General features: G+C 41.7%; 1 protein-coding gene across 1 annotated transcript in view; it reads left to right on the top strand.

Annotated features, from left to right (window-relative positions):
- The first annotated feature begins 512 nt into the window (after positions 1-512).
- Positions 513-18,895, top strand: part of LOC144756938 (olfactory receptor 5V1-like) — a 65,480-nt gene continuing 47,097 nt past the window's right edge. The window contains exons 1-2 of the mRNA XM_078646346.1: positions 513-765; positions 975-1,639. Of these exons, the coding sequence (XP_078502472.1) occupies positions 513-765; positions 975-1,639 (918 nt within the window). The remainder of the gene's footprint in view (positions 766-974; positions 1,640-18,895) is intronic.

Genomic DNA, 18,895 nt, shown 5'->3' with positions numbered 1-18,895 from the left:
GTAAGAAAAAAAATCATAAAGTGACAGAAAAAAACAAAGGTTAAAGTGACTTTATAATTCGGTATGTAATAAGTCACATTACATTTGAAAACACTAAGCAATTCACTGTAAAAACAAATGTTAAATGTTATAGAAATAAAAAAATACCACATTAAACTAAATAAAATCTGAAATTCATAATGCAGACCCTCCTCAAGCCCTGGTTATGACCTCACATATTACACTATCTATCTATCTATCTATGTATCTATCTATCTATGTATCTATCTATCTATCTATCTATCTATCTATCTATCTATCTATCTATCTATCTATCTATCTATCTATCTATCTATCTATCTATCTATCTATCTATCTATCTATCTATCTATCTATCAAGCTATCTATGTATCTATCTATCTATCTATCTATTCCTATGCCTATAACGATTGTTTTAGTTCGTGTTAATGATGTTTTATCAATAATATTAATAATAATAATATATTCCTCTTCAGACACCAGACCAGAAGACTATGGGCAGGGTCAACAAAACCCTGGCATCTGAATTCATCCTATTGGGCTTGTCATCCATTCCTGAGGTGGAGGTTCTCGTTTTCATAATTTTCCTTCTGATCTACGTGACTACCCTGACTGGGAACATCCTCATCATCACCATAATACACCTAGATGCCAATCTTCACACCGCTATGTACTACTTCATCTCCAACCTGTCCTTCCTCGACTCCTGCTTCTCCACTGTCACTGTCCCTAAGATGCTGGTAGACTGTTGTAACTTGTGTTTCCCTGCTGCTCAGCTTGTATGCATGATGAGTGGAATGTTGGATGATTAGAATGTTGGTGTGCTATGAATGTCAGTTGAGTGAGGGCTGAGCAGCAGGACAGCTGCTCCTGATGGGGTTATCATCATAACTTAATATCTTAATAAAGTAACATTAAAGAACCTACAGTTCCAGCATCCTTTGATTACTTCATAGACCTTCTAGCCGAGAAGAAGACCATCTCCTTCTCAAGCTGCATGATCCAGCTCTACTTCTTTGTTAGCCTAGTGTCTATTGAGTGCCTCCTACTGGCAACTATGGCATATGACCGCTACATTGCCATCTGTCACCCTCTGCAATACAGCAGCATCATGGACGAGCGTGCCTGCTCATGTTTGGCTGCTGTCTTGTGGGTGGGTGGACATATTTACTCCTCTGTGCATGTGATTTTGATGAGCAGGCTCTCGTTTTGCAGATCCAAAGAGATCCAGCACTTTTTCTGTGACATCCCACCTCTGCTGAATCTTTCATGCACCGATACATTCATCAACATCCTGGTCATCTTTACACTCGGTGGGTTCTTTGGTTTTGGGGCACTCCTCACAAAGATTGTGTCATACACGTTCATTATCATCACCATCTTGAACATCAAGTCTTCTGAGGGTCGAGCCAAAGCCTTCTCCACCTGTGCCTCCCACCTGATAGTGGTTAGTATCTTCTATGCATCTATACTCTTCACTTATTTTCGGCCCACAACCAATAACTCATTCTACATCGATAGGTTTGTGTCAGTGGTTTACACCATCTTGACTCCCATGGTGAACCCAATGATCTATAGTCTCCGAAACACTGAGATAAAGAAGGCCGTCAAGATAACTATTGTTAGAATCCAGAGTGCGATAATGCTAAAAAGGTAAACAATTTTGGGAAAGAAAGGTGACTAAAGGTCCACCAGGAGGACTGCCATAACTTGCATTATTTTTGATGTCAGACCTAAAGACGTTTTATGACAACATAACTAAAGCTTCCATCATGTGTACGAAACATTTAACAACATATTTTTGGTCTGTGACTGCCATGGTTGATACGGTGGTCCCAGCGAGAACAGATGCCAACCAGCAGACGTACAACAGTTTTCTAGGATGCAAAACTCGCAGGGGTATGGTACTGGAAAACTGTTTCACCTACCTCTACGTGAGGTAGGGAACCAGGAGAACTTTTTAGCAACTGAGGGGCATATTTACAAACCCCTATCGCCATCACAAATGTCACTTTTCTCAATGTTGTGGTGACGATATGGGCAACACCTTATTAAAAGTAAGCATTAAGCCACTTAATGTGGCTTAATGCTGCCTTGTAAACGCACCACCCGTTGCCGCTGCCCCATATTTACAAGGGTGGCATAAATATGGGGCAGTGCCAACATTTTTAACAAAAAAATACCTGGTCTTATCCATGTGAAACAAGAAGAAATGCTTTATTTCTCCTCATTTGTGATGTTTTTATGTGTGCTGCATGGTGCAGGACACATAGAAACAGCTAAACGCCATTGACCCTCTATCAATCAATCAATCATAGCATTTGTAAAGCGCACTACATACCCGTGAGGGTCTCAAGGTGCTAGGTGGGGGGATGCTGCTACTGTTCAAAGAGCCAGGTCTTGAGGAGTCTTCTGAAGGTTAGAAGGTTTTGGTCTGCCGTAGGAGGATGGGGAGGGTGTTCCATATCTTGGCAGCGAGGTGGAAGAATGATCTGCCGCCGGCGGTCACTCTTCAGATGTGGGGGACGGTGGCAAGGGCGATGTCTGCAAAGCAGAGCTTTTGAGTGGGGGTGTAGAAGCTGGGTTGTCTGTTGAGGTACGCTGGTCCGGTGTTGTGGAGTGCCTTGTGTGCGTGGGTGAATAGCTTGAAGGTTATCCTCTTGTTGATGGGGAGCCAGTGCAGGTCTTTCAGGTGGGGTGTGATGTGGCTGTGGCGGGGGATGTCAAGGATCAGGTGTGCGGAGGTGTTCTAGATGCGTTGGAGTCGTTTCAGGAGTTTGGCCGGGGCTCCTGCGTAGAGTGCGTTGCCGTAGTTCAGTCTGCTGCTGACGAGGGCCTGGGTGTCCGTCCTTCTAGTTTTGGTGGGGATCCACTTGCAGATCCTGCGAAGCATGCGGAGGGTGTTGAAGCAGGAGGAGGAGACGGCGTTGACCTGCTTTGTGATGGGGAGTGTGGAGTCGAGGATGACCCCTAGGTTTTTTGCATGGTTGGTGGGTGTAGAGGGTGCTCCTAGTGCCGTCGGCCACCAGGAGTCGTCCCAAGCCCAGGGGGTGGAGCCGAGGATGAGGACCTCCGTCTTGTCCGAGTTCAGCTTCAGTCGGCTGTTTCTCATCCAGTACGCGATGGCCTTACTTCCATTGTGGAGGTTGGTTTTGGTGGTGTGGGGGTCCTTGGTGAGCGAGCGGATCAGCTGGGTGTTGTCGGCATAGGAGATGATGTTTAGGTCGTGCTGCCAGGTGACGTGGGTGAGTGGTGCCATGTAGACGTTGAACATCGTTGGGCTGAGAAATGAGCCTTGGGGTATGCCGCAGATGATCTCAGTGGCTTTGGAGCGGAAGGGGGGAGGCGGACGCTCTGGGTTCACCCAGAGAGGAAGGAGGTGGTCCAGTCCAGGGCCTTCTCTTGGATTCCGGCGTCGTGGAGGCGTGCTCTTAGTGTGCGTTGGAAGACTGTGTCGAAAGCGGCTGACAGGTCCAGAAGGATGAGGGCCACGGTTTCCCTGTTGTTGAGCATGTTCCTGATGTCGTCGTTAACCCAGTTTCGTTGCTGTGGTTGCTGCGAAACCCTGACTGGGATGAGTCCAGGATGTTGTTCTCTTTGAGGAAGCTGATCAGTTGTTTGTTGACTGCCTTTTTGATGACTTTTGCCGGGAACGGGAGCAGGGAGATGGGTTGGAAGTTCTTGAGGTCCTTGGGGTCCGCCTTGGGTTTATTTAGTAAGGCGTTGATCTCTGTGTTCTTCCAGCTCTCCGGAAGGTTACTGTCTCGAAGGAGATTTTGATGGTTTCCCAGATGTGGGGTGCGATGCTGCTGCTGGCTTTGTTGTAGATGTGGTTTGGGCAGGGGTCTTCCGGGGATCCGGAGTGGACGGTGTTCATGATTTTGATGGTGTTGTTGGTCCATACGCGCATGCGGTTGGTGCAGGTGGTGGTTTTGGGAGCGGGGGTGTGGGCTGCTGCCGGGGTGGTGATGGCATCAAAGGTGTCGTGGATGTCTGTGATCGTGCGTTGGAAGAAGGTGGCCAGAGAGTTGCACAGGTCTTGTGACGGTGGGATGTCATTGATGTTGGAGCTGTGGTTGGAGAGTTCCTTTATGTGATTATTCATGATATCACCGCGAAAAATCCCTGAACACAGATATAACAAACTGTTTTTTTTTATTTCTCAACAACTTCTGACCGGAACCACAAATTATATTAACATAACTTTTATTTTGGTTAACAACCATAGGAAGCTTACCAACAATGTTCATGCATAAAATATAATACAATAAATCTTATCTAAGTCATGTGCTTTTCATTGTGTATCCATTTAAGAACTGTAGAGATGAAAACAATAAAACAAAATGGTCATATTAAATTGATCTATCTATTAAAATTTAAATCCCTTTCCCTTACGTGTACAGCACACAAGAATCTGATAAGACTAGAAACTATAGGCTGAGACATATCTGTTTTTAAAATTCTCAGTGCTTCTAAAAATGTCCTAGTCCCCATTTAATTACAGATTGGCTTGATATATTTATTTCTCAGGTTGGCGTCAGCCGAACAGAAGAATACAATTGAGAGAGATTTTCATCAGTGCCTAAATTGCATAATGGGCAATGAGCTTCCCCTGCATCACTAGGGCCACATAACCATTTAGTTGTATTTGTTTTAATCTGGAGGGCGTCAAAACAGAACTTCATGCACAATAATTTTTCTATTTGTGGTTGTACTTCATCCAGATAGAGTTCAATGCCAGAAATTGGTTTAACATGTAAAAACGGTGTTGTCAATCTGCCTCTACTAGGCCTACAGTGAATATATACTCTCAATAGGATTGTTTTAAAACCTTTTTTGAATGGGTTATTAATGAATTTGGAACATCCCAAATGCAACTTAAACTTAAACCTAGTTCATGAAACCAGGTTCAAACACGACAACCCAAGCAAATGTAAAATGGTAGTCCAAACTCAAAATACAATTAAACTCTTTATAACATTTTAGTTCTTGTCTGGTCCATAAACGAACCCAAGGTAATAGGGGTCTCAGCTCAGATCGGTGTCCTATTCTCCTAATAATATTATCATAATATACTGGTATCACTGGTGTATGTACAGGTAGATAAAGTAACATCCTTACAAGTTTGTTTTTGTCTATGGTAAATGTACTCAATGTGTTCCCCTCCCAAAAGTTCTGCCCCATAAAGTATTGCTGATTGTCCCTGTATTGATATACCTCCAAAGCCGGAAACACGGCATTGGATTTACTAGTATGAAGATTTTTCACAATGGCCAGGGAGCTTTGCAACAGGACAGATTTTGATTTGTTTATTTGTGGTTTCAAAGACAATTTTCCATCTAGTTTAATACCAAGGTAACTGAAATTACCCACATACTCCAATGGTTGACTTTGGACAGTGATATGTTTCTTAAATTACTTATTTGTTCTTATCACCTTGTATTTTGTCTTACTTAAATGTATTTCAAGGCATTTACACCAAATAGCAAAAGTAATGTAATGTAAAAATGTTATTGTTTAGTTAATTAAAACCATTACAATTTTCTTCCCAGTTGATAGCAGCCAAGACTTTAACAAGATTTAAAATCATTCAACCAAAGTACAATCTGCATAACCAAATCTACCTTTCTACTAAATTTGGTGTACTGCTATCTAGGGGTTCATGCTGACAGTTCGACTACTCGTCCGATGGGAATTAACATGGATAAACTCACTTTTATTAGCCCCTTTTTTCTCGGCCCCTGCCGGATGGATCACCCCGAAACTATTTGTGTGTACCTGACTGTGTAACTGTATGCAAGACTGTGTGCTTGGGTGTAACTCTGTGTGCATCAGTGTGTGCCTGAATGTATCAGTGTATACATCAGTTTGTGTCTGGTTCTGTTGGTATATAAATCAGTGTACGTCTGGGTGTGTCAATCTATACATAAGTGTGTGCCAGGGTGTGTTATAGTGTGTATTAATGTGTCAATGGGTGTCTAAGTGAATGCATCACTGTGTGCTGGGTGTGTAAGTATATGTATGAATGTGTCCCTGGGTTTATGAGTGTATATATTAATGAATGTCCGAGTGTGTCAGTGAATACATCAATGTGTGTTCCTGGGGATGTCAGTGTATGTATAAATGTGTCCTGGGTGGTTAACTGTATGGATAGGTGTGTGCATGAGTGTTTCAGCATACATATAAGTGTGTTGAGTGTGTCTCAGTGTGGAGATGAGTGTGTGGCAGGTAATGTCAATGTATACATAAGTAGGTGCAAGAGAGTGTTAGAACATGTGTTTTATGGCATCAGTCTATGTTCAGTGCATGTGGCAGAGTGTGCCTGGGTGTGTCAGTGTATCTATGAGTTTGTCCCTGGGTGTCTGAGAGTAGATATGAGTGAGTACCTGATTGTGTCAGTGAATGCAACAGTGCCTGTGTGTGTCAGCGTATCACCGAGTATGTCCTGGGTGGTTAATTGTATGAATAAGTGTGTGCATGCATGTCTCAGTGTATATATGTGTGTGCTGGGTGTCTCAGGGACTGCAGGCCACCACACCAGTGCCCCACTGCCACACTGCCTAAGCCATATGGAGCCTGCCCACCGGATTCTGACTGGAATCCAGGTCAGACAGTTCTGAGGTGACTGGCCCACAGCAGTGCAGTGCTAAGGCTCATACATGAGCCCTAGCAAGGTAGCATAATGGGAACGCCATTGCACATTCCAGTAGGGCATGGACTGTCAAGTCCATGCCCTGCAGGAACTGTGGGTGCATGCATAAAAGGGGCACACCATGTAACCCCCGGCATGCATCCCCTGGTGCAAAGGCAACAGGGGGCCCTATAGGGCTCCTTTTGTTTCCTCACCACCACACTCTTCATGGCAGGCTCACTGCCATGACAACAGTGGTCAGTGAGGAAACTCCTAATATGCCTGGCAGTGCCGCAGCACCACCACAAGCATATTAGGGGCTTCAGACCACTGCAAGATCACCAAGGATCAGGGATCCTGGCAGCAGCAGATGTCCTATGGCGGTCTGACTACCCTACTTGAAATAGGGTGGCCGGACCACCGGTGCAGAGGTAGCCACACCACCCCGTGGCTTTGACAGTCATTATAAGCCTCTAAGTGTATGGGTGAGTTTGGGCCTTGGTTGTCAGGGAATTCATGAGTTTGTCATGAGTGGTTAACTGTATGAATGCATGTGTTCATGGGTGTCACAGTGTATGCATTAGTATGTGCCTGGCTAGGTCATTATCTGCATGAACATTAGCTTAAGTTTTGCAGTATATCCAGCAATGTCTTCCAACATGTCCTATTGGATGTATTATTCATAAAGCATTGCAGAACTGTAACGCTATAAATTGTACAGTTAATTAAAACATTTCATTTTCCCCTTTTTTACTGTTCTCAGCTTGTATATTCGAAATGATGTACAGTATAAAAATTCATCCTTGAACAGTGGGCAAAAACTAATCCTATTGATTGTGAAAAAAACAGTATTGCACAATATGTCACTATAAATAAGTGATACTATGCATTGCCCTTACTACAAATACTTAATTCTTTTAGGTATTGAACTAATCTAAAGAAACATATCTTTAAAATCAAATGTTATGACGTGACAAGTGAGTTACTTGTGAAGACGTCATCGCTCGTAGGCTGAATTATGTCTTTAACACTGATGATCCACATAGAACAAACAACGTATACAACTTCTTGAACACTAATACTCCTTTGAACTTTGGATGTAGAAACAATAAATTAATTTGGGAGTCTTAAAGGAAGTTTTTGTTTCAATGTAATCTTCCTCTCATTGCATTCCGTCCATCCAGTGACACTTCTTCAGTAAATAGTATAATATCCTGAAGATATACTAAGTCCTACAAATTTGTCAAGCTTTGAAGTTTGTAATTTCAGTTTCCAAATTAGATCCATCCGCTCTGCATTATTATAATAAATTGCCTCCTTCTCCATATATGCAATGTAGATGTTAAATCCGATGTACAATTTGAACTGGCCATAGTTTTGTCTGCCTTTTTGATCAATCTATCTAAAGACACACTTTTGGAATCCGGCAGTGTTAGGTGTAGAAATCGTTCAGAACTGTGGCAATCAGAAAGGAGCAATCTTCACATTGAGGGTTCCATGTGTAACTCAGTCTAAATATCTCATCAATATTTATGTCCTCTTTTAAAACTCCAAGGATGACAGTTATGAATTCCTTTGCATCTCATTGCTGTTCTGAGAAAATAGTACTGATCCACTGCACAGATCTAGAATGCCTGAACCACAATGTATTACATTCCTCTTTTCATTTTATTTTCAATTTATTTTGGCAGAATCAATCACCACATGTGTAACAAAGACACAAGAGCAAAATAGGAGAATCAATTAAGTAACCTCAATTTAAGAACAGTTGAGTACACACATAAAAATACAATAATTAACCCACCCATTGTGAGAAGAGATTATACCCGATCCATAAACATGGGTGTAGAAAAAATAAAGAACCAGACACTGTTAAGCCTTTCAATTTAACAATAGACAAACATCAATTAAACTTGCAGGCTATTTCATGACTCCCAGTGAAACCCCAACCAGATGCTGTCAAACTTCCTAAGTGAGCATGTACCCCTTACTTTGGAAATTCTGACTCGTATATCTGCTGGATGTTGGACCACCTCTCCATGGTTCATAGTGGGGATACAGACAGCCAGCATCTGGCAATGCTTATAGACAACAGTCGCCTTAGACAGGAATAATATTCTACTCCATATCTTATCGTTATTTTCCTGGCTGTAAATTGTATTTCAAGGCCACGGCATAATGCCGTACATTGAGTCACCCTTACCCAAAGCTCCTGCAGGTCAGGACATGTCACAAACATGTGGAGGATTTTAGAAGCAGGACAGCTGCACATATGGTTGCTAGCTTAATCAGCACCAATATTTCCACTCCACCTCAAATTTTTCTTTGGCGTATAATTTAACATACTGATGGTCTGAAATTGCTGTAGACCGAGCATAACAGAGTGCATAGATACCTCCACAGTTTCTAAAGCACTAAATACTTTGGATGGTATAATCTCGCAGGACAGTATTTTCCTCCACTTAGCAGCTAAACGTGGGCCATCTTCCATCCTATGCTCCCAGAACCCTAAGTAAATCATGGTAATTAGGGATTTCCTGCTAGCTTAGTGCAAATATGTAATGATATTAGAGCCTACAAATTCAATAGGAGCTTTACATCTAGACAAAAAGTAGTTACTTACCTCTAAGTATTTGAAAAAATAGTGTTGGGGAATATTGTAAGAGGCTTGAATCCCAGCAAATGAGTGAAATCCTTTCAGATTATACTGCTGCCCCACAGTTTCCACCACTAGTCATGACCATGCCCTGCAGATAAAGTTATGAAATACCTCTGGGAATGCCTGGGTATCCCATAATGGTGTGTTGCCATTTATTTGCGGTAGAGAGTATTTTGCATATATCTCCCACCAAATAAAAATAATATCCTTAATGAACTTAAATCTAACCTGCTTATAGTAGTTGGGGTCCGTCGGTCTGTAAAAAAAAAGTCTGCAATCTGACACCAATGTCCATGTATTGAAAGATCTGGTTCAATTAATGTAAGCAAGTTGCACAGTCATCCGGCAAACGCAGCCCAGTAATACAACTTTAAATCTGGTAGCTGTAACACCCCACTGCCTGTACAGATGTTTTAGGGACTGAAGAGCTCACCAAGCTGGCTGATATCCCCAAATGAAACTGCTATTGGCACCTACAAGTCATTATTAAAAACAAATTCAGGACCCTGAGTGGGATTGCCTGGAATAAATTTAAGTATATTCATTTTTAGGACTTTGTAAAAACTAATGACACTTATCTGCAGCCTATTCCAGAGTCGCGATGTGCAGCAGGGGCTTGTAAGTTAGCATAAAGATGTTATTGACCTGAATACACAATTTGATACCCAAATAGATAGCTGAGGAAGCTAACCCAGAGATTTCAACCACTGGCCTAAAATTCAACAATAGCTGAGTTTTCACCACATTTAATTTATAGCCAGAGTGTGTGCCAAATAGGTCTGCCTCTTCTATAATTTCATAGAGTCAAGTAAGATTCAAGATAAAGAGCAAACAAAAGAATATAATACTGACACCCTAGCCGGGTGCCCTCTGTAGCTTAAAAGGTAGCAAAGAAAACCCAGAATTAGGAAGTTTGATGTATGGAGTCTTATATACGGACTGCACCCATATGCAAATATGATTGTTAACCCCAAAAGCCCCCATCGTAACCCACAGACAGTCCCAGACCACCCAGTCAGAGAACTTCTTGGCATCCAGTAGTATCATACCCAACTCTTTTCATGATTTTTCAGCTCCTTTGAAGGCAGGGATGAAGCGATGTTGTTGTTGTGAGACTTAAACAGCGAGCAGGGAACAAGCCGAGAAGCTACAATGCTCTGTATCATAGTAGGGAGGGGGGACTATGGTATCTTTACATTTTTATAGATTTCCAATGGTATACAACCACCCCCCTGCAGATGTGTCTGATGGCAAAGCCATCAAAGCAGTCTCTAATTCCCCAGCAGTGATATTCTTCCGAAGAATTAACCATTGAGATTCCTCTGAGCATGAAAGCCTGCTATTCTGAATCTACGACTAAAGCCCAGACAACCATGGTGTTTGAGATTGGCTACACAAATCCTCATAGAAAAGGGAGAACAGTACCGTGCTAGGCCAAGGATTTGTATAAACCAATCCTTTGCTACATTTAATATATTGAATCAAGCATTTATCCCTTTTATCAAGTATTTGATGTGCCAAGCCCTTTCCCACCTGTTCCTCAAATTCATATTGGAGGGGCTTGTTTTTGAAGTAAAAAGCAGCTACCTTCTCATTCAGGTTTTGCCCAAAAAGGACCATCTATTTATCAACCTAAGATGAAGACCGCGCTCATTGGGGCCACCAATACAGTGTTTCCATCTTTGAAACTGCCTGGCCCAGCTGTTTAACTGCATTTAGAATACTTTGTTTTTTGCTAAAAATACACTGAGAGCCCCTTAATGTAAGCTGTAATTGCATTCCACACCACCAGCAGTGATGCTGTACCTGTATTGACAACCCAACATTTCATAAGTGAATCTGCTACTAGTTTACAGTATTCAGGATTTGTAAGAAAGTGTTGGCAAAATGAAATTGAGACTGTTCTCCCATTGCCGCGGAAATTTTGATTGACAGAAAAAATATCCTGGGGTAGCAGGATGCAGTGTCCTCAAATATCTGTCAGCCCATGCAAGCGGTCAAGGTCCCGTATAGATTCCCTAGTTCTAACCATGTGAGGGGTAGCATGATGATTGGTGCTGTCTATACTATGATCCATTACAAATCCCACATTAATAGCAGTTCCCCAGGACAATCCAGCAAATCAAGACAGAGTGTATCAAATATCCCAGGTTCATCCACAACAAATATATTACAGAGAAGAAGAAGTACAAGAGAACAGAGTAGCAGAAAGAAACAAGAAATGTGCTGAAAAAAGCAAGAGAAATACAGAAGGAGGCTAGTGAGGTGCAGAAAGAGGCAAGTGAGGTTCACAAACAGGCAAGAGGGGTACACAAAGAGACAAGAGAAGTGATGAAAGAAGCAACAGAGTTGCAGAAGAAGGCAAGAGAACTGTGGAAAGAGGCAAGAGAGTTGCAGAAACAGGCAAGAGAGGTATAGAAAGAGGCAAGAGAGGTGCACAAAGAAGGAAGAAGAGTGCAGAAAGAAGCAAGTGAAGTGCAGAAAGAAGCAATAGAAGTGCTGTAAAAAGCAACAGAGGTACAGAAAGAGGGAAGAGGGGTGCAAAAAGAGGCAAGATAAGTGCAGACAGATGCAAAAGAGGTACAGAAAGAGGCAAGAGAAGTACAGAAAGAGGGAACAGGGTTGCAGAAAGTGGCAAGAGAAGTACAGAAAGAGGGAAGGGGGTGGAGAAAGAGGCAAGAGAGGTGCATACATTTGCATGAGATGTGCAGAAAATAGCAAGAGCAGTGCAGCAAGAACCAAAAGAGGGGCAGAAAGAGGCATGAGAGGTGCAGGAAGATACAAGAGAACTGTAGAAAGAGGAACAAGAGGTGCAGAAACAGGCAAGAGAGGTACACAAAGAGGAAAGAAGGGTGCAGAAAGAGGAAAGAAGGGTGCAGAAAAAAAGCAAGAGAGGTACAGAAAGAAGCAGGAGAGGTAGAGAAAGAAGCAAGAGAAGTACAGAAAGAAACAAGGAAAGTGCAGAAAAGAAGCAGGTGAGATGCTGTAATAGGTAAGAGAAGTGCAGAAAGAGGCACGAGAGGTGCAGAAAGAGGCAAGAGAAATGCACAAAGAGGGGAAAGGGTGCAGAAAGAGACAAGATAGGCACAGAATGAAGAACGAGGGTTTTGCACTAAGCATGGGCGTAAAATCCGTTCCCCTCGCGGAACTTGCGAATTTTTGACAAATTCGCGATCCGCGAATTGCGCAAATTTTTCAAAAAATTCGCAGTTCGCAAGCTTGCAAATTTTTTTGCTTAGTCGCAAGACTTTTTGACCGCAAGCACGCAAAAACGGATGCGAACACGCAATTGCACAATGCGAGCATGCAACTAGCCTATGTACAACCGCATGGGTAACCTCGCGGTAGCCGCGCTGAAAATCCCGCTAACACGCAAAAAGCCCCGCAAACACTCAAAAAGCTCCGCGAATACGCAAAAAGCCCCGTGAACACAAAAAAAAAGAAATTGCAAATTCGCGTACCGCGAATTCGCTTTCGCGCAAATTCACGTACCGCGAATTTGCAAATTTCGCCCATACTTAGTTTGCACACCATTAGTACCAATTTAACACCCTCATTTAGCCATAAGTAAAAGGTGACCATTCCAGGGCCTTCGACCATGCTATAACACTTGTCGCTGCATTTTTGTTAACTTTTGTTCATACATGGTAATTCACATGGGTAAGTAGCATCACTGTTTTCAGGTCCCTGTAGCCACCAGGACCCCATTATATAACTCTGGTGATATAAAGTGGGTAGGTGTCATTTACAGGCTCTAGGTACATGTCTGACTCCTATTTGTGACATTTCGAGGTGTCTGGTGTCAAACTCATTTTTTCCATTATGGACCCAAGGACCCCATATTATACCTCAAATGACATACCAGGAGTGTCTAAGACCCTTTTCTGGCCTCCAGGGAAGACTTTTTGAAGTTTTTGTGATTAAGGAGTCAAAGTCACTTCTTCCACCCAGCCCAAGGTGCTCAAAATCGGGTACGATCTCAGGTTTTTCCCTTGGCTGGAAGGTGGAAATAAAACTTTATATAAGACCAAAGGTATATAGATCACATGAAAGCATCAGATCTGACCTTTCTAACAAGTGTATTTATGTCTTGAACACTCAAACAGTGTCTCTGATATCCAGTCTGAGCTATTTGACAAATTAGCAAATCTTGTCCAAAAAACATTTTGACAATTTTTGCTAATTTTCAGTATCAACCCTCATAACTGTTTTCAGGTCCCTGTAGCCACCAGGACCTCATTATATATCTCAGGTGATATAACAAGAGAGGCTAGGGCTCATTTCCAGGCTCCAGGTTCATGTCTGACTCCTATTTGTGACATTTCGAGGTGTTTGGTGTCAAACTCATTTTTTCCATTGTAGGCAATAGAGCTCAGAGTCACATCACATTTCTAGTTCTGGACCCAAGGACCCAATAGTATACCTCAGATGATATAGCAGGAGTATCTAAGACCCATTTCAGGCCTCCAGGGATGACTTTTTGAAGTTTTGGGGTCTAAGGGGGCAAAGTCACTTCTTCCACCCAGCCTAGGTGCTCAAAATTGGGTACAATATCAGGTTTTTCCCTTGGTTGGAAGCAGAAAAAAAAACTTCAGATAATAGCAAAGGTAAATAGATCAAATGAAAGCATACAATCTGACCTTTCTAACAAGTGTATTTATATCTTGTGCACTCAAACGGTGTCTCTGATATCCAGCCTGAGCTATTTGACAAATTAGCAAAACTTGCTAAAAGTGCTCACTATTAGCCAGTTTTGCTAATTTTCAGTATCAACCCTCATGACTGTTTGTGGGTCCCCTTAGCCACCAGGACCCCATAATATATCTCAGGTGATGTAGCAAGAGTGGCTAGGGCTCATTTCCAGCCTCCAGGTACATGGCGGACTCCTATTTGTGACATTTCGAGGTGTTTGGTGTCAAACTCATTTTTTCCATTATAGGCTATAGAGCTCAGAGTCACATCACGTTTCCAGTTCTGGACCCAAGGACCCCCTAGTATACCTCAGATTACATACCAGGAGTGTCTAAGACCCTTATCTGGCCTCCAGGGGTGACTTTTTGAAGTTTTTGTGTTTAAGGGGGCAAAGTCACTTCTTCCACCCAGCCCAAGGTGCTCAAAATCGGGTTTGATCTCAGGTTTTTCCCTTGGCTGGAAAAAAAACTGTATATAAGACCATAAGTATATAGATCACATGAAAGCATCAGATATGACCTTTCTAACAAGTGTATTTATGTCTTGAACACTCAAACGGTGTCTCTGATATCCAGTCTCAGCTATTTGACAAATTAGCAATTCTTGTCAAAAAAACTTTTTTTGACAATTTTTGCTAATTTTCAGTATCAACCCTCATAACTGTTTTCAGGTCCCTGTAGCCACCAGGACCTCATTATATATCTCAGGTGATATAACAAGAGAGGCTAGGGCTCATTTCCAGGCTCCAGGTTCATGTCTGACTCCTATTTGTGACATTTCGAGGTGTTTGGTGTCAAACTCATTTTTTCCATTGTAGGCAATAGAGCTCAGAGTCGCATCACATTTCTAGTTCTGGACCCAAGGACCCAATAGTATACCTCAGATGATATAGCAGGAGTATCTAAGACCCATTTCAGGCCTCCAGGGATGACTTTTTGAAGTTTTGGGGTCTAAGGGGGCAAAGTCACTTCTTCCACCCAGCCTAGGTGCTCAAAATTGGGTACAATATCAGGTTTTTCCCTTGGTTGGAAGCAGAAAAAAAAACTTCAGATAATAGCAAAGGTAAATAGATCAAATGAAAGCATACAATCTGACCTTTCTAACAAGTGTATTTATATCTTGTGCACTCAAACGGTGTCTCTGATATCCAGCCTGAGCTATTTGACAAATTAGCAAAACTTGCTAAAAGTGCTCACTATTAGCCAGTTTTGCTAATTTTCAGTATCAACCCTCATGACTGTTTGTGGGTCCCCTTAGCCACCAGGACCCCATAATATATCTCAGGTGATGTAGCAAGAGTGGCTAGGGCTCATTTCCAGCCTCCAGGTACATGGCGGACTCCTATTTGTGACATTTCGAGGTGTTTGGTGTCAAACTCATTTTTTCCATTATAGGCTATAGAGCTCAGAGTCACATCACGTTTCCAGTTCTGGACCCAAGGACCCCCTAGTATACCTCAGATTACATACCAGGAGTGTCTAAGACCCTTATCTGGCCTCCAGGGGTGACTTTTTGAAGTTTTTGTGTTTAAGGGGGCAAAGTCACTTCTTCCACCCAGCCCAAGGTGCTCAAAATCGGGTTTGATCTCAGGTTTTTCCCTTGGCTGGAAAAAAAACTGTATATAAGACCATAAGTATATAGATCACATGAAAGCATCAGATATGACCTTTCTAACAAGTGTATTTATGTCTTGAACACTCAAACGGTGTCTCTGATATCCAGTCTCAGCTATTTGACAAATTAGCAATTCTTGTCAAAAAAACTTTTTTTGACAATTTTTGCTAATTTTCAGTAGCAACCCTCATAACTGTTTTCAGGTCCCTGTAGCCACCAGGACCCCATTATATAACTCAGGTGATATAAAAAGAGTGGGTAGGGGTCATTTACAGGCTGTAGGTACATGTCTGACTCCTATTTGTGACATTTCGAGGTGTCTGGTGTCAAACTCATTTTTTCCATTGTAGGCCATAGAGCTCAGAGTCATAGCACATTTCTAGTTCTAGACCCAAGGACCCCATAGTATACCTCGGATGATATAGCAGGAGTATCTAATACCCATTTCAGGCCTCCAGGGATGACTTTTTGAAGTTTTGGGGTCTAAGGGGGCAAAGTCACTTCTTCCACCCAGCCTAGGTGCTCAAAATCGGGTACGATCTCAGGTTTTTCCCTTGGCTGGAAGGTGGAAATAAAACTTTATATAAGACCAAAGGTATATAGATCACATGAAAGCATCAGATCTGACCTTTCTAACAAGTGTATTAATGTCTTGAACACTCAAACAGTGTCTCTGATATCCAGTCTGAGCTATTTGACAAATTAGCAAATCTTGTCAAAACATTTTTGGGGACAATTTTTGCTAATTTTCAGTATCAACCCTCATAACTGTTTTCAGGTCCCTGTAGCCACCAGGACCTCATTATATACCTCAGGTTATATAACAAGAGAGGCTAGGGCTCATTTCCAGGCTCCAGGTTCATGTCTGACTCCTATTTGTGACATTTCGAGGTGTTTGGTGTCAAACTCATTTTTTTCCATTGTAGGCCATAGAGCTCAGAGTCACATCACATTTCTAGTTCTGGACCCAAGGACCCCATAGTATACCTCAGATGATATAGCAGGAGTATCTAATACCCATTTCAGGCCTCCATGGATGACTTTTTGAAGTTTTGGGGTGTAAGGGGGCAAAGTCACTTCTTCCACCCAGCCTAGGTGCTCAAAATCGCGTACGATATCAGGTTTTTCCCTTGGTTGGAAGCTGAAAAAAAAACTTCAGATAATAGCAAAGGTAGATAGATCAAATGTAAGCATAAGATCTGACCTTTCTAACAAGTGTATTTATATCTTGTGCATTCAAACGGTGTCTCTGATATCAAGCCTAAGCTATTTGACAAATTAGCAAAACTCGCTAAAAGTGCTCACTATTAGCCAGTTTTGCTAATTTTCAGTATCAACCCTCATGACTGTTTGTGGGTCCCTGTAGCCACCAGGACCCCGTAATATATCTTAGGTGATGTAGCAAGAGTGGCTAGGGCTCATTTCCAGCCTCCAAGTACATGTCAGACTCCTATTTGTGACATTTCGAGGTGTTTGGTGTCAAACTCATTTTTTCCATTATAGACCATAGAGCTCAGAGTCACATCACATTTCCAGTTCTGGACCCAGGGGTGACTTTTTGAAGTTTTTGTGTTTAAGGGGGCAAAGTCACTTCTTCCACCCAGCCCAACGTGCTCAAAATTGTGTACAATCTCATGTTTTTCCCTTGGCTGCAAGCTGGAAAAAAAACTTCAGATAATACCAAAGGTAGACAGATCTAATGAAAGCATCAGATCTGACCTTTCTAACAAGTGTATTTATGTCTTGAACACTCAAAAGGTGTCTCTGATATCCAGTCTGAGTTATTTGACAAATTAGCAAATCTTGTCAAAAAAAGTTTTTTTGACAATTTTTGCTAATTTTCGGTAACAACTCTCTTGACAGTTTGTGGGTCCTTGTGGACATCAGGAACCCAAATTATACCTCAGGTGATATAGCAGCAATGTCTGAGACACAATTCTAGCATCCATCCGCCTGTTTTAGTTATATTTGTCACATTTTAGTTGTTCAGGGTACAGAGTCACTTCTTCTGCAGAAGGCTATGGTGCTTCATGTGCTCCAAGAGGTCAAAAAAACATATAACACAAAATAATTTAAAAAGTGTGTAGATGCAACTGCAGTGTTTGGAATGCTATAAATGTGCAATTGTAGTGTCCTGTGTACCTCCAAAATGAATTTCTAACACCTTTGAAGTGCACCTGGAGCAAAAAATGTCTATGTCCCAAGATGCATCAAAGTGTGAAAAAATGCACAAAAATTGTTTAAAATAAAAACAATTGAGTGTTACAGTGGCTTACTTGCATTATAAACACACAATGAATGAAATAGAGTGAAAAAATAAAAATAAAGTCAGGGGGACATGGTCACGTTTGTGTCCGATGTCGTGGAACTCAGAGCTGGGTAAAAGTTTAGCTTGAGTGCCCTCCCCATGGAGATCAAAAATGTTATTGCATTAAAATCATTTAAAAACTATATAGGTGTAATTGCAGTGTCCTGAATGCTATGTAACTGCATTTGCACTGTTCTGTGTGCCTTCGAAATGAATTTCTAACACTTTTAAAGTCTCCATGAAGTGAAAAATGACTAAGTCCAAAGACATCATTGGTGCATCAAAGTGTTCAAAAATGCTCCAAAATGCATAAAAATGGGAAAGAACAAGTGCTACAGTGGCCCAATAGGATGCTAAACACATAATGAATGACCCAGAATGAATATATTTACAAATTACTTGGAAAATGCTATTTTAAATTTCAGGGGGACAAGGTCACGGAAGTCATGGAACTCCGAGTGTGGTAAAAGTTCAAACTTTGCCCCCCTTATGGAGGTCAAAATTTTCAATTCATCAAAATCATTTAAAAACGATATAGGTGTGATTCGAGTGTCCTGAATGCTATATAGGTGCATTTGCACTGTTCTGTGTACCTCCAAAATGAATTTCTAACACCTTTGAAGTGCACCTGGAGCAAAAAATGGCTGTGTCCCAAGATGCATCAAAGTGTGAAAAAATGCACAAAAATTGTTTAAAATAAAAACAATTGAGTGTTACAGTGGCTTACTTGCATTATAAACACACAATGAATGAAACAGAGTGAAAAAATAAAAATAAAGTCAGGGGGACATGGTCACTTTTTTGTCCGAAGTCGTGGAACTCAGAGCTGGGTAAAATATTTAGCTTGAGTGCCCTCCCCATGGAGGTCAAACATTTTATTGCATCAAAATCATTTAAAAACTATATAGGTGTAATTGCAGGCAGTGTCCTGAATGCTATATGACTGCATTTGCACTGTTCTGGGTATTTCCAA

Source organism: Lissotriton helveticus, chromosome 1_1, assembly GCF_964261635.1.
Source record: "Lissotriton helveticus chromosome 1_1, aLisHel1.1, whole genome shotgun sequence".
Lineage (NCBI taxonomy): Eukaryota > Metazoa > Chordata > Amphibia > Caudata > Salamandridae > Lissotriton > Lissotriton helveticus.
This window is presented reverse-complemented; position numbering and strand designations above follow the sequence as displayed.